Consider the following 16,450-nt stretch of genomic DNA (forward strand, 5'->3'; position numbering starts at 1 on the left):
TTGTGCACAGATCCTCTCCAAGTGGACAAACAAAGCCATCAACTTGTATCTCTCTGGGTTGACAGGGCATCCTGTTTCACACAGAAATCTTTAGGACATATTTTTGAAACCATGTAGGAAACAGACATTAACAAGAGCTGCAGCTCAAGTGTCCTTGCTGTTTCCTTGTCTCATCTGTCCCCTATGCTGATAGCTAATGGAATGGGAATTTCAGTCTTGGTGCAGGGGTGTGTGGAGTAATGCTAATATTAATCACCGTGATCCAATGATTTGGCTTAATTGACTGAACTAAAGTTGATACCTACTCCAGTATGGTGCAACATGCGCTGTCTGAATGTCAACTTACCTTAGTCTAATTTCTCATTTAAATTGGTCAATTTGCATGAAGTCTATGCATTTCTGTTCTGGCCTGTCAACGAAGCTTTAAAATAAAAGTTTTTAACATCAAACATGGCTGGTTGATACCATCTGTTTGCATTGTTTGCCTGGAGCATTTCAGTCATGCTGTGAGATACAAACTGCAACTCTTTAATTGTTAATCTTCAGAAAAAAACTTGGCCCTGACTAGAATTAATATTTAGACTTGCACGTGTATATGTGCATATAAAGATGATTGTTAAATACCAAACCCATAACTGTAGATAAATGTTAGTCTTGTGTTTATTAATTAATCCCCATGTGGCTCTTGGGAGCAAAGGTTTAACAGTGTTTAAACATCTCAATTTCCTCTACACTCTGAGCACTAAAAAAAAGATAGCAGCATTTGCTGCAGTTTATGTTCCATCCTACAAAGTACTTATCGGCATGAGCTTGTGTCTGCCTCATTTCACTTCTCACTTTAGAAAGCACTTTAGATTGAACGAAATACTTAGTATACAATAGCAATGAAATAGGACTGCACTAATGGGGATCTCTTTTTAAACCATGTTGTATACCTCACTTTAATGTGAACATTGCTCCCATCAGAGAGGAACATTGCAAGTCAGCACAAGTATAAGGATCTGTTTAGGAAACTTTTCCAGCATGACAAGAGATCCCACAAGTAATTTCACCAAAACCAGAACTTGCAAGGAATTCTACCAACATTTTCTTCACAATGGCAATGATTTGGAAGGGAAAGCCTTGCTGCCTGCAGCTCCACAAAACTTGGACTGGTATTTCTCATGTATTACAGGTTTCAAAACTTGCTTTTTAAACTGATAAATTGGTTTATTATTGTCACATGTACTGAGGTACAGTGAAAAACTTTGTTTTGCATGCCATCCATACAGATCATTTCATTATAACAATGCATTGAGGTAGTACAAGGGAAAACAATAACCGAATGCAGAATAAAATGTTACATTTGCAGAGAAGGTGCAGTGCAGGCAGACAATAAGGTGCAAGGCCATAATGAGGTTGATTGTGAAGTCACAAGTTGACAACGGCTCCCTCAGTTCAGATACTTGTAAGGTTTAAATGTTCTTTTCAGCCTCTCAGATTAACTATAATCAAAGCAACTTAAATTTACGCCTCTGTTTTTATTTTCATTGCTGGAGTTAAAATATTTTAGGATCAAGTTTTCTTTTTTCATCCTGTTTCTACTTAACTCTTTCCACATATCGGACCTGCTGAGTACTTCCAATATTTTCTGTTTATGTTCTAGATTTCTAGCATCTGCAATTTTTTTTCTTTTTTTATTGCCTGGGCATATTAAATCAAACTGAAGGTACTGAATACATGAGAGTTTCCCCACCTAATATTCCATCTAAAGATCAAATTGATTGGCTTAAGTGCCCCATTTTAACACTCATAATACTCAGGACATCATGTATATAAATATCTCCTTGCCTTCATATAAAACATAGTCCAAATATGTGAAAACCAAGAAAAGAAAGGATTAATGAAGAAATATTTGATGGTATTTAAGGAAGGTCTTGAAGGAAGTGAGGAATATATGGAAACACAGGAGATGGGGAGGTAATTCCAGACTGAAAGACTTAAGAGTGAGGACGTACAAAATGCCAAAGACCAAGCGAATAAGGCTACAGTGGGTGGGCGGGAGAAGTGGGCGTGGGGGGAGGGTCGCAAGGGAGAAATGACGAGGTTGGAGAAAGCTGCAGACTTGGAAAGAGACAGGGTCTTTAAGGAATTCAGATATGAGAATGAAAATGTTAAATTTGATAAATTGGAGATCAGATGTTGCCAACAACTCTGGGCTGATCGGTGAATCAGGTTGGGAGTATTTGAAGCAAATGATGTGGAGGAGATTAAGGCATAGAACGGGGTTGGGGAGGATGGGTTCAGTGGCTGACTTCCATGGAGGCAAAGATGAGCGTGAAAAGCAGTAACAGAAGTGAAAACGCTAAATAATTGAAATCAATTAGATGTTGCAGGGATGGGGAGTTCAGGATGAGTGAATTAAAGTTGGCTGAATGACCTTCCTCATTTTCAGGAATTCTATAGTCAGGTGGTTGTGTATAACTGAGCCCTGAGTATAATAGCAGGAGCTTTGAATTTGACCACAGCTGATCGTGGCTTTGGAAGCTTCATTGTTAAAGAGGACAGGCATAGAACATGGGAAATAGTTTATGGTTTTAAAGGAAGGCCCAAAATCAGCATTTTTTTCATTGAACAGAGAATTTTAAATATGATTAAATGAAGGCTTTGAACAACTGAGTCGTCAAAAACAGTGGCCACCAGCTATTTGTAGAAGCTCATCAGATTCGCTAGTGTTCTGCAAGAAAGAAAATCCTTACCTGGTCTGGGAGTTAATGTGCTTGATTTTTAACTATTCTCTGAAATACTAGAAAGGCACCCATGTTGGGTGCAATTGGGGATGAGCAATAAAATGCTAGCACTGCCAACCGCATCCACTTCCTGTAAACAAAGAGATAAAGCAATAACTTTCATGAATTGAGGAACTGGCAATCTTCTGGTATTGACCCTGCATTGTTAATTGTAAGAATGTATGGGACAGTTAGACGTAAGAGATTTCAGAAACATGAAGCAGTTTTTCACAAGTGCAGAGAAGCATTATCAGGGAATTGGCTAAAAAGAGCATTATGGAAGGGCATGGGAAAATGCTGGAAGATGGAATAGGAGAACTGAAGAGATAGGACTGGATGAACATGACGAACCAAGTGGACTTTATAATCCCAACTTGTTTCACTTCAACTCACTAACCTCAGTGATTATCAGCTGTAACCACCAAGGTCTGCCTTGAGTAAACCCACTTTGCAGTTGTATATTTAAAACAATGCCTTGGTGACTTTATCTGAATTAATACAGCTGCCTACTTTTTATGCTTTCTATTCCCCGTTAAAAGATTTTTTGCATTGTTCCTTGGACAGTGGTACATTCTGCAGATGGTTGGGGCTCTAGCTATGGCCATAGATTCCGATTATTTTTGCAGCTCTGTTTTTACGTTTACAGACACAAGGCATCTGTTACTGAGCCTGTGACACAGATTAATGGTGAGAACCTGGAACTGTGTACCACATAGGTACCTTTGAAGGGAAATGAGATTACATAAGGGAGAAGGGAAGAGAAAGATATGACAGAGGAATTTGGTGAGGAGGGAGCTGGCCCATGTGGAGCATACACACCAGCTGAAACCCATTGGACTGAAGAGCTTGTTGTGGGGGTGCATAAAACTATGAGCCATCTACATAGAGTGCAGAAGAAAGATGATTACCCTTAGCAGTGAGGTCAATAACTATAGGCCAGAGATTTAATTGATAGAAAAATTAGAGAGGTGTTGAGGAAACGATTTTTATCACTCAGGGTGGTAAGGGTCAGTAACTCACAGAAAGTGGGAGAGACAATTACACTCATCACACTTAGGAAGAACTTGGATATGTTGTAATGTTGTAACAGATAGAGATGTGGGATTAGATTAGATAGACTGGGTTCAGTCGACCAACTGCCCACTTGCTATGCCATTAATTTCTATGATTATGGAGTATCCCAGTACCTGTCATATAACTGTTCCTATCGCATATTTTAGTATCATAGTGAGAACTCATTACACATTAGTGTCTTACATGTTGCAGAATCTGTTATTTATTCTGGTATCTGTCACAGTACATTTAATTATTGGTGCTTCTGTTAATAATAGAAACAAATTTATAAGCTTCAAGAAGCAACACCAAACTGGGGTTGGGATAGTGATAAAAGTGTTCAGATGAGTTACTATACATAAATATGAGCTAAAGTGCTCTCTAATTAGGACATCTTTTTTACATTTTTCGGTTTGGAGGTTTCTTTGTGCTTTTTATTAGTGTTCGCCACTATCCGATGTTTTCTGTCATCTAAAAAGATTCCCAAGATGCATCAACGTTTGGTCTATGTAAAGCACAACTAAATGAAAAGCAGTAACAGTAATACTTACAGACTAGTTCAGACTTTACCTTGATTAATTCTTTATCAAAATCATTATTTTGTTTCATGTAATTGCAAACACTTTTTTCTTTCCTGGCCCATTCCAGCTTGTATTTATATTCTTCAAGTCTTTCTCACCTCTTTCCATGACTGACCTGCACATCCCACAAACAAATAGGATTGATGAGTATTTGTGTGAGCAAAATGAATGAAAATGTAAATTCCCACTGTGCCCCAGGGATGTGGGGGTCAGTGAGTTGTTTGGTTGCTGTGCGTTGCCCTGGTGTAGGTGTGTAATACAATCCAGGGGGATTTGATGGGAATGTGCAGAGATAAAAATGGGATCAGTGCAGGATTAGGGTAAATGGGTCCTTAATGAACATCACAGACTGTTTCTGTCCTGTATGACTCTATGACAATTATTGCCAGCATGGAACTTTATTGGTGAAACAAAACAAATAAAATAATTTTCTGGGTAGGCCTTTCAGTTACCTTTTCACTTTTTATCTGTTAAAAATTTAAAAACTTAAGCCCTGTTAATGTTAATAAAAATGTTAATGCAGAGTATACTTAAAAGATGAACTTGAAAATGTGTCGAATGAGATTAGCTGATAATTTTCAGCTGACAATATTTGCCGAATAAGAATCATTAATTACAAATGTATCTGTTTCTATGAATTGTGTGATGAATGACAATTGAATAATGAGGAAATAGTGTTTGAGCAATGTCTTCAGATCCAGGGTTCGGTGATTGAACTGAACACAGCTAATGTATACCCACTTGCACATTATTATCATTTCATCATACCTATTAATATCTGACAGTGAGTAATCTGGGCCTGATGATGAGTTCCGTCTCCTTCCTTAATAGAACATTAATGACGGTGGTTGCTATTCATTGCAAAGATTTCTGTAAAAGTGAGGTTAATTGTTAATGAAGAGTCTTTACTGGCTATTCAGGAGGATAATTAACTTGAGGCTGGCTTTCAGATCTTGCGCATATTCAAAGGGGAAATAATCTTTGATAAATCGCAAGGGTAAAAATCCAAAGTTGAAAGTCTCCTCAATTGTATTCATTGTTGGAATCCACAAGACAATGAAAAGCACGCAGAAAATAATCATTCAACTGCTCTGAAGTGGAAAATGCAGAGCTTTTGAAACAAGGTTTGAGGCACTTGGATTCCACGATCTAAAAAGTTGATGTGGAGAGGCTTCAAAGGGGCACATTAAATATTATTGTTAATAAATAGATTAAGTACACTCAGAATATCAAGTTAGAAATGTAAGAACTGAAATCAGAAATGGAAATTAATGAAAAAATGTTGTATATTTCTATCTTGTAAAAGCCTTCTTCACTTGAATTTTGACCAAAATGAATAAAATGCCAAGAATAAGTCAGGTCTGTTCCATTCGCTGACATGTACCTCTCTAATATCCTACGATTTTATTTAGAGCATCACCTGCACTTTCAACACTGCCATTAACCTCTAGAGTGCTGCCTGATAAATCATTGAAAGCAATATAAAGAAAATTGGATGGTTTCTGCAATGGACAGCCAGACCATAATGTTTAAAATCTTGCTCGCACATATTTCAGCTTTCTGTTAGATACTCGCCAAATGACTGGACAGTGGCCAGACTAAAGGCCTTCTTAAATATGGAAATAGAGGTAACACAAGTAATGAGAGGCCAGTTACTTCATTACACCTTGAAAGCAAAAGTCTGGATTCTGGACAGAGGAAACTACTTCATCTCTGGTTGCAGCCTCTGAAAGAGAACTCTCGTGCTATCCGCCTTTTGTACTCCCACTCGATACCATTGACGTCACTGCGGAGATGATAGCCGAGCACCCTGTAGAGAAGCAAGGTATCACTGACAGCAGCTTCTGGATTCTGGTGTTCATGTATGTGCAGGTGCCAGATGTTGCTGTCAATTTTACAGAGAAATAACAGGGGTGCAGACAGTTTCGCCATCGTTGCAACTGCAGATTCCGAGTCAGTTATTGATTGCTGCTCTTCAAGTAGATAATGGCTGTAATAAAGGGTATGGTGAGAATATGTATGTTGAAATGCAGTGGAGAATCTATATGAAACTTCACTAAAACCACAGCTGAAGTACCCACTGCAATTTAAAGCCTCAAACTACAGACCGTCAATTGATGTAATAAGAGTAAAATCTCAGACTGATTCTACAGGAAGCTTCCTGCTAAGATATGGGGAAGGAATGCTCCTTAGAGCAGAAGGCTGCCCAAGCTCATCATTTGCCTACCCATACAATGCAGAGCTTTCTATCACAGAAAGACTTTGACACTCAGTTAAGCCATGGCTCAATGCAGAAACAACAGTCAACTTGCATATCTGTGAATGGAGCTGACATTCAAAAACATTTCAAATCTATTAAAAAAGTAGGCTGTTAACATTTTTAAATGATCTTTAAAAAATATAAATACTAAAACCATTTATAAATAATTAAGTATTTTTAAGCTAACTCAATTAAATCAAAAACATGCAGCACCTGAAACTTACCTCTCTCCTTTGAAGCCATTCCTGTCCATTGAATTGAATGGGATCACTGGCGGTTAGAATAACAGAAATGCTGGAAGTATTCATTAAGTCAGGCTACATCTGTAGGGAGAGAAACAGAGTTAACATTTCAGATCGAAGACCCTTCATCAAAAGTAGCAAGGAGAGAAAAGAAAAGCTGCAGGAAGGGCGGCGGAGGGGAATGTATCTGATAGGGTAAAACCAGGGTGACCTTGAGGATAAACTGCAAATAAGGTTATCTGGTTGTGACACAATCTGGAGCAAAAAAACAAAAAAAAAGCAGTTTGTTTTTTGCTCAAGGTTATCTGGCCAATGGGAGCAGTTAGTGGGAACATAGACAAAATAATGCAGGGGTTACGAAATACAGATCAGGAAGAGGTGCCTGGAAGGTCAGGCTGGACATGTTCTCCACTCCCAGAGAAAAAAAAGGGTGAAAAAACAAACCAAAAAAAAGAAATCAAATTACCTGAAATTGTAGAGTCCAATATTGAGTCCAGGAGGCTGCGAAGTGCCCAGATGAAAGATTCCTCGAGCCTGCATTGGGTTTCATTGTGCCAGTACAGGAGGCCACAGGCTGATAGGTCAGAGTGGGATGGAGGATTAAAGTAGCGGGCAACGGGAAGCTCAGGGTCCCCCCTGCAGACTGAATGCAGGCATTCCACAAAACAATCACCCAGTTCCCAAGAAGGCGATAGATAAGTTTCTGGATGCACAATGCACCAAGGGATATGAGGAAAGAGCAAGAATGCCGGATACTGGGATAGAGATGATGCATTGGTACTAGCTGTGCCAATGCGTCCTATAGTTGCCATCCCATAGTTCCAGTGACCCAGGTTCAATCCTGACCTCCAGTGCAGACTGTGTGGAGTTGCACATTCTCCCTGTACTTGCATGGGTTTCCCCAAGTTCTCCACTTTCTTTCTACTTCCCAAAGACGTGCAGGTTGGTAGATTAATTAAATTGGCCCTAGTGTATAAGATGGTGGTAGAACCTGGGGGCAAGTTGATGGGAATCTGGGGAGGACAGACTAAGGATAAATTAATGGTGGAATGAGGTTGCTCTGACGAGCCAGTGTATACTTGATGGGTCAAAATGGCCACCTTCTATGCCAGATGGAAATATAGAAAGGATTGGCCATGATCGTTTTGAATGCCAGTGCAGGCTAAAAGGGCCCAATGGCCTACTCCTATTCCTGTTTTCTAGGTTTCTATGATATGTTCCTGAATGGTTACCTTGTCTGTGATCTCCTAGTGCTTACCAGATGTACCATCTAGGTGATTTTTTTTTGTTGTTGTCTTGTTGCATAGCTCTAAGCTGTAAAATATACCGCCTTCACCAAATCCGTGAGCCCAGCTTTATCAGTAAATGTTCCTTTATGCAGTGAAAACTGTCCTTCAAGCAGATTCCATGCTCTTTTTGAGATGTACTTTAACGTTGAGTGTTTTTATTTCTTCATTTAACCATTTGTATTCAGGAGGTTAATTAGAGGGTAGATGACTTAAAGAAAGGCAATCTATATAGAATTGGGCTGGAGCCTGGGATTTGGACAGCGTTTTGTGCAATGGATAAACAGCACTGATTCATTGGGTCATACAGCTTATTTCCATGTGATAACATCCACGTAATTCACAGAGGCTTCATGGCTAAAAATAGTGCGGCAATAAATTTTAAATCTTGATCTCCTGCACTCTTGATATGTGTGTACATACAAAACTGCAGCACTGCAAAAAGTGCCTTGAAATGATAATAGAGTACTCCCAGGAAAATGCAGAAAATTGGTAATTTGGTCCGATGGTTTGTTTGAAGCTTTTATTTGGACTAATTCAGATCACAGACTGCAAACCCAGCCAAATAAATTAGTTGGAAAATAATGGATTTAAAAACATGCTCATGAGGTGAAACCTAAAATCCTGTTCTGCAGGCTTACCTCAGTAAATCTTAAATTCCTTGAATAAGCTCGGCATTCAAGACTTAAGATTGTTTTATTTTAATATGCTAGATAATTGACATCTGAGGAATTGTTGTGTTCCATCAGTTCTGGGGCTGAATGAAATATTGTAATAATACATTATCTTTGTGATGGGAGTCATCTGCTGAAATATGGTACACTTCTAACAATTTATTTTACTTTAATGCTTGGAAATTCATTCTTGGAAGTTGGACTTCAGGAATTTTTGGTGGCTAAAGGATGCCACATCCTATGCTAATGGAAAATCAGAAATCACAAAAAAGGCACAGAATTGGGACATCCTTAATTATTATAATGATTTAGTCCTCTTGAAGTGTGTCCTATGTGTTTAACAGATGTCAGCTGCTTTCTAGACCGACAGCTGCCCCATTGTGGATGGTGGAATCATGGAGAATGGAGGTGGGAGGGGTGGTGGGGGAAGGTGAAGAACAGAGGTGAGAGGGAGCTAATAGGGCTGTGGGTCTCCCAGGGTGACAACCCCAACAGATAAAGCAGGCTGATTGCAACCAATGACCCCAAGCTCTGAGATCAGCAGAAGCATCAGGTCCACAGATCGAGGAATCCATGAGCTGTGGAGGCCTCAACGTTTCCAAATGTCTTCCTGTTCTAATTTATTTTTAATAAAAATTATGGAGGATACTTTTATTTCACATATAAAAAGCGCCTCAGGGGATGGAGAGAATCGGGTTACTTTATTTCACATATCGCTCGGGCATGATTTTATTGGAAGTTATTTACAAAGGTTGTAAATCACAACTTTCTGATCCAATAACTGTCATTACAGTCAGTGATCCTTGTCTGCTGATTTGCTATACATGGATTCACATACACACAAAGTTGGCCCCAGTCCCCGTCTTGAATGATTTTTCTAACAAATACCTACGTACCATGTACACATTGATGAACAAATCCTTGTCTGTATAAATATAGTGATCAGTTTCCAGACTACTTGTGTCAAGTGGCTCCCTGCCATGTGCTGTTCCAATAGGGAGTAGTCTTTGTTTACACAGCTATACCATGTGATTTCAAATAAGTGGATGGTTGGCTAGTATCATTTCCTTTTAGATAGTTAAATGTTTAATAAGTTTATTAACATGTGTTAATCATTTTAGAACATTTTGGGGCATATTTATGCTTATTTGGGGGCCATATTGGAGAAAAAAGGGAGGACCTTAGTGGTATCTGTTTTTGTTATCTTTTCATGCCCCTATCACTTATGGATAATGAGGACTTAGTGTATAGAATTAAAACAAGACATATATGGCATGTCATCTGTGGATAGCAGAGTATGGAAGTAAAGCCACCAGTAGGGTGAATAGTGACAGGTAGTGCTGCCTGGTCCAATTTCACAATGAGCAAGACTTCAAAGGGAATGGGTACAAACTCATCAAAATGGTAGTGAAATGGTTTTTTTAATGCATGATAATAGGCATAAATAAGTCCTATATCTGGGCATTAGAATCCAGTGGACGAAGGTTGTCTTTGAGTTCAGAACAGTACAGCACAGGAACAGGCCCTTCAGCTCATGATATCTGTGCTGACCACGATTTGAACTAATCCCGTTTGCCGGCATATGGTCTCTCTCCCTCCATCCCCGATTATAGTCTTATCTGATTCTTATAGATCATCAGCTTTCGGACAATTGAGATCTAAAAGCAAATCAATGAAAGGATTTGCATTGAATTTTTCACCTAGAATTTTGTCGTTGGAGCAGTAGAGTTAAATGTGCTGAATGATGACGTAGGCAATCTGTACTCTGATTGAAGCCAATCAAACTGAGTTTTGGAGACGGAACACGATGCAAGCACTGCAGAGTCATATGTTTGGTACCACCAACAGGAGAATACAATTTTCCTGTTCATCTTTGAGAAATTCACTCCTAGTTATTTTACCTTTCCTGGAGATACTTAATAAGGGTGTTGCACTCTTTTGGACTTGGCTCGATTGAGGAAGTGTTTGGTCAAACCTGAGAGACTGGTTACTTTACCCAAAGTTCTGGAGTAAAAATTGGCTATAGATCCTAATAAAGGTGTTAGATATTAGAAAGAAATAGTTGCTCAGAGATTCATCCCCTTTCAGTGGTACATGTAACAACATGAGTGTGACGAGCCCTTTCTCTAAGATTCATTCTTTTGGCTGTGAATGGGGTGGTGGGATTGGTGAAGATTCCACAAATGATAAGGGAAATCATTGGGTAAGTGCTGAGGAGGTGACCAATTGCAAATATTGTTCGAATGACCTCTCTCTGAATATTGCTCCATTGGCTCCTTTATTATAGGGAAGGCAAAGAAGTTTGAATGTATTGGGCAGTGATGCTGCCAAAGATATGAACAATTCCAGATGTGCAGCAAATGAACAGCACAGAAGATGTAGAGAGAAGACATTCAGCAACAGATGGGTTGAGCAAGTGGAGGAGACAGGCATTGTAACAAATCTTGTAGTCAGCAGTCAGTGATGGAAGGGAAATGTCAGAAGTTCAGCTCAGTATTGAATAGGATGCAAGACTGTAGGCATTAGGGCAGTGAGAGAGCAAGTGTGTGGTACTCACAGCAGAGGTCAAAGAAAATGGATGTGAATCGGACACATTTTGAGTTTTGTGAAGTTTGAGGGGATATATATAACTTTTAGATGCTTTTGAATCCCATGAATATTGTGCTTCAACATGGTACAGAGTGCAACGCAGTAGTGATGTCATGTGTAACATCTTAAGGGGAGAAATCTGTTGTCAGCAACTCAATGTAAAAATAATGTTTTACACAAACTTTTGCTGATACATGAATATTTTTCATGAAACAGCCTAAAGACAGAATTCGTTAAAGGAAAATGGATAAACACAAGGAAAATAATTTTTAATGGGTACAGGGAAGTGGTAGGTGAATGGCATTAAGTGGGTGGCTCCTTCAAAGAGTTAGCCCAGGTGTGATGAGCTAACATTTTCCATAGTGTTTGAAGCATAAAAACAGGCTATTTTGTACAATGAGTCCTTGGCATGTTTTTTTTCCCCATTCCATCTGCCTCTCCCCATTGTCTTCAAGTAATCTCATCAATATATCGTAATACTATTTCTCATATTTTCTTACAACATAGAAGGAGGTCACTTGGCGAATTGGTTCGTGCCAGCTCTCAGAGAATTCCATCAGTCCCATTCCCCCACTTATTTCCCTATAACCTCTTCTCAATTCAATTCAAGTCAAACTGAGTTTATTGTCATGTGCACAAGCACAGTGAGGTACAGGTACAATGAAAAACTTGCTTGCAGCAGCATCACAAGCACATAGGTACAGACAGCACGTAGAATGTAAATTATACATAAATTATGCATAAATGATACAAGACGGTGAAGAGAGAGAGAAAAAAGTGTGCAAAAACAAGACATCAGTGCAAAAAAAAGACACAATCAGAGACAAGTCCATGGTCGTGCAAGAGGTGGTCCATAGTGTTCCGTCGCTGAGGTAGGGTCAGGGTTATGCAGGTTGGTTCAAGAACCTGATGGCTGTAGGAAAGAAGCTGTTCCTGAACCTGGTGGTGTGGGACTTCAAGCTCGTGTATCTCTGGTAGCAGCGAGAAGAGGGCGTGATCCGGATGGTGGGGATCCTCGATGATAGATGCCACCTTCTTGAGGCAGCGTCTCCTTCAGATGCTGTCAGTGGTGGGCAGGGCTGTGCCCATGATGGACCGGGCTGTGTCCCTCGCATTCCCATCAACTGTCCACCAATTCTCCTGCCACTCACCTAACCAGGAGCAATTTGCAGTAGAACACTAACCTACTGACCAGCACCACTTGAGATGTAGGAAGGAAACTGGAGCTCCCAAGGGAAATCCATACAGTCACAGAGGGAATGTGCAAACTCCACAGAGACAAGACCTAAGGTTGGCTGGAGCTGTGAGGCAGCAGCACTAACTGCTGTGTCTCCACGCTGCCCTCTGCACCATTATGTACCTTTCTTTTCCTTTCTCCCTCGTGTGCTTATCCAGCTTCTCCCAAACCAACCAGCATATATCTCTGCTGGTTGCCTCAACTAATCCTTTCTCCTGAATTCCCTCATAGATTTATGGGTGGCAGACATATGGCCCCAGGCTCTGGCTCCCACAGGTGGGGATTAGTGCTACCAGATCCTGCAACATGCCACGTTACACTCTCCACCATTTCTGTTGGTACAATTTTCAAAGATGATCTCAATGAAATATGTAGGAGGAACTGTGACCACAGTTGCACTGCCCCCTTCCAAAGCTGTTTACAGAATCATAACAAGTGCTAAGTTAAATTCTGAAAAGAATTACAAAGATAAGCATGCTACTTTCATATCATGTCTTGCAAGATACATCATTGACGATATGTTAGCCAAAGAAATGATGATTGGTAATTGGTTTATTATTGTCACTTGTACCGAAATACAGTGAGAAGCTTTGTTTGCATGCCATCCAGACAGATCATTCCATACATAAGAACATCAAAGTAGTACAAAAAAGAAAAACAATAACAGAATGAGAATAGAGTGTTACAGTTACAGAGAAGGTACAGTGCAGCTAGTCAAATAAGGTGCAAGGGCCAATATGAGGTAGACTGAGAGATCAGGAGTTCGTTATCGTACAAGAGGTCCATTCAAGAGACTCGTAACAGCAGGATAGAAAAGGTTTCTTATAAAAAGCAGAAAATGCTGGAAAGATTCAGCAGGTCAGGCAGCATCGGCAGAGAAGAACACAGAGTTAATGTTCCATGTTGATGGACGTCTCTTTAGAAAGGTCAATGACTTGAAACATTAGCTCTGTTTTAATCTAGATTTCCAGCATCCACAGTACTTTGCTTTTCTGGAGGAAGATTTCTTCTCTGGTTGCTTCATAAGAGCAAACAGGTGGGAAAAAATTGATTGCATCCTGATTCACAAGAGTGTCATGTGCATTTATATTGTATCTTATCAGATCCCAAAGTGCTTCACATGCATTGAATTCCTATTGCAGTCTAATCAATGTTGTTACTTAAACATGTTTGTTTTAAGTGTATTTATGATGATATCACACATGCCAACCAAAGCAGTTCTTCTGTATTCTGAAATATCTTTACTCAATATACTGATTAGAATCTTCCGGCTATGATTTTGATACCACTAACACTTAGCAATCAGAGGAAATCTACCACAGGCTGTTCTTAACTCCAGTGCACTTATTTGATGTGACTCCCAAGCCTTTCATAGTAACTTACTCCCTCCTGCTTTGTTAAAGCAGGTTGTTTGTAGCTCACCTAATCCCCACATAATGACACAAAATCAAAAAAACTGTATTGCGTTTGATTGTGTGGCCCCATCAACGCGTTTCTGTGAACGGATTCTTCTGAGCATTGCAGCCACGTTCCAGGATTCATCACCAGCGCCACTTTCAAAGACTCACAGATAAGAGCAAACTGTTCTCTGATCTCAGTAAGGCTACCAATTAGAGGCTGCTCTTGGCTTCAGTATACCTCTACCAGAGTAGGAGAAATTAGCCATTGCTGATTGCTGCAGGAGCATTTTATCCGAGTTAAGCCCTGTAGACTTTCAAGCTGGTGCTACATCGTGGTTCATCCATATCTACTCACCCTGATACTGTAATCCTTAAAGTCCTTGCATGCCAAAATCTACCCCTAAGCCTCAGTAGCCTTTATTGGGGGAACCGCCTTTCTGATTTTCACTACACTTTGTGTAATGTTGTCCTTCCTGACATCTCCCATGAACAGCTTGCCTGTAATTTTCTTCTGAATGGGATTCATGCCTCCACACCATCTATGATGTACGATAATGTGTTTAATAGGAAGAATCACTTTTTTTGAAGGAACTTCATGTACAATAGTTCTGAGAATTTGCCTATGCTGCAGAGATGTCCCTGTTTCTATATTACACTGTTCCTAAACATCTGTATGTTTTATTTCTCAAGCACACTTCCTGGATAAAATAGTTAAAGGTACTGCATGTTTTTTTTGTTGTGCTGTCTCCATATCTACAGTAAATAAGTAAACTGACTTTCACCCTCTTGTTTGCATCACAGTTTCATTATTCAAGCTTTTGACAACTAATTCATTAATTAGCATTTATACGGAGCTTTGTCTGCAATGTTTTTACAGCAATTAGTACCTGAAAAAGATTTGAAAGTCAACTAGCTGGAATAGTTTTGCTTTAGGTTCATTTGTACACTCTTGCACATTTGTAACTAGTGTATAGATGCTAAGTCACATATGGTGGAAATGCAGTATTGCTCATATATGTAATTGAGAACAGTCCATTCCTGTTAGACGTTGATTGTTGATGCAGGGGAAAAATAAGTCCCAGAATGCAGGATTTTCGTTTGAAGAGTAATTTCATCATGCAAAAAGAAATCAATTGTAACAATGTCAAACACTACTTGTAGCTATGTGTGAAACTGTTAAGTGGTGTGGAGTAAATTTGATACCAGTTTAATGATCATTGCACCTCATCTTTCATTAATGCTATTTATGTGTTTTAACAGCGTTTCTGAAATTTGTTATTTAGTTTGCAGAAACGTTCCTGCAGCTGCATTGCCAGACATGTCTTATTCAGGCTGATAGCTCCGACAGTAATACCAATCTTCATTGTTAAAAGCAGCACTAGGAGTTCTGTTCCGTTCACTCACGTCCTTGCAATTGCAAGCATCCCTTTTATTCTATTTGTATAAATACAGATTCTGAATATGCCATTACTTTTAATTATGTTTCCACAATTTTCCTCCTTGTCCATACTAGCAGACAAGATAGGATATAAAGGTAAAGGCAAAAGCCCTAGGGAGATTGTTACAAACAATCCCTCTCTGCTATCTGTCTTCAAGCTCGTCATTTAGCGTGACTTTTTTTTATTTTTAAGGGTTTTTCCTCATTAATTTACTTTTTTTTCTGTTCAGGCTTTTTTGTCTCTGTTTATTGTGGTTCTTATGGTTATTGCATTCTGTACGTCTTAAGTCGTTCAACATGCCAGGCTGCTATTTCTGTTGAAAACCTTGTCTGTCCCATTCAGTCCATCTGCAGTCTTGATTAGGCTCAGCTCTCTCACTTGTTTCTTGCCCTTTGCTTACTCCTTTGAAAAGAATGTGAGTTTTTTAAAGCATAAAAGTTTCTTTCTTTATCAATAACATATGGTTATATATACCCTACCTATACTTTGTCCATCTATTTCAGTTGCCATAATTTCACGTGAATAAGCCACAGCTTGAAAGCCCCAGAATAACAGGGGATTCTATCAGGTGGGGGCAGGGGATGCACACGCTTACTTGGTTATTGTCCCTCCCCAATGCAACTTCCAGGCAAATTGGTGTGCCAGTCATATCCAGGGTAAGCTACGTTGCCCTTGATTTCTATGCCGAGGAGCTGCTCACAAAAGGAGAAACACAGAGAACAATGGAGAGAAAAGAAAAACCTTAGAACATTCATGCAATTCCTTTAAGACCTAAGGTTTAAGTATTCCATGTAGTTAATTGTGCACAGACAGTAAATGCATAGAACTAAATCACGCTGAGTTCCAGATTTCAGACACGACTTGTGGGAAGATGCCCTTCCTGACATCACACTTAAAGAGCTTTGCTCTAACTTTAAGATC

At 39.5% G+C, this 16,450-nt stretch overlaps 1 protein-coding gene across 1 annotated transcript in view; it reads left to right on the forward strand.

The window, feature by feature from the left end:
• Positions 1-16,450, forward strand: part of tenm3 (teneurin transmembrane protein 3) — a 712,909-nt gene that overhangs the window by 601,834 nt on the left and 94,625 nt on the right. Inside the window, exon 17 of the mRNA XM_052020035.1 lies at positions 14,781-14,807. Within this exon, the coding sequence (XP_051875995.1) occupies positions 14,781-14,807 (27 nt within the window). The remainder of the gene's footprint in view (positions 1-14,780; positions 14,808-16,450) is intronic.

The sequence above is a fragment of the Pristis pectinata genome, chromosome 7, assembly GCF_009764475.1.
Source record: "Pristis pectinata isolate sPriPec2 chromosome 7, sPriPec2.1.pri, whole genome shotgun sequence".
Taxonomy (NCBI): Eukaryota; Metazoa; Chordata; class Chondrichthyes; order Rhinopristiformes; family Pristidae; genus Pristis; species Pristis pectinata.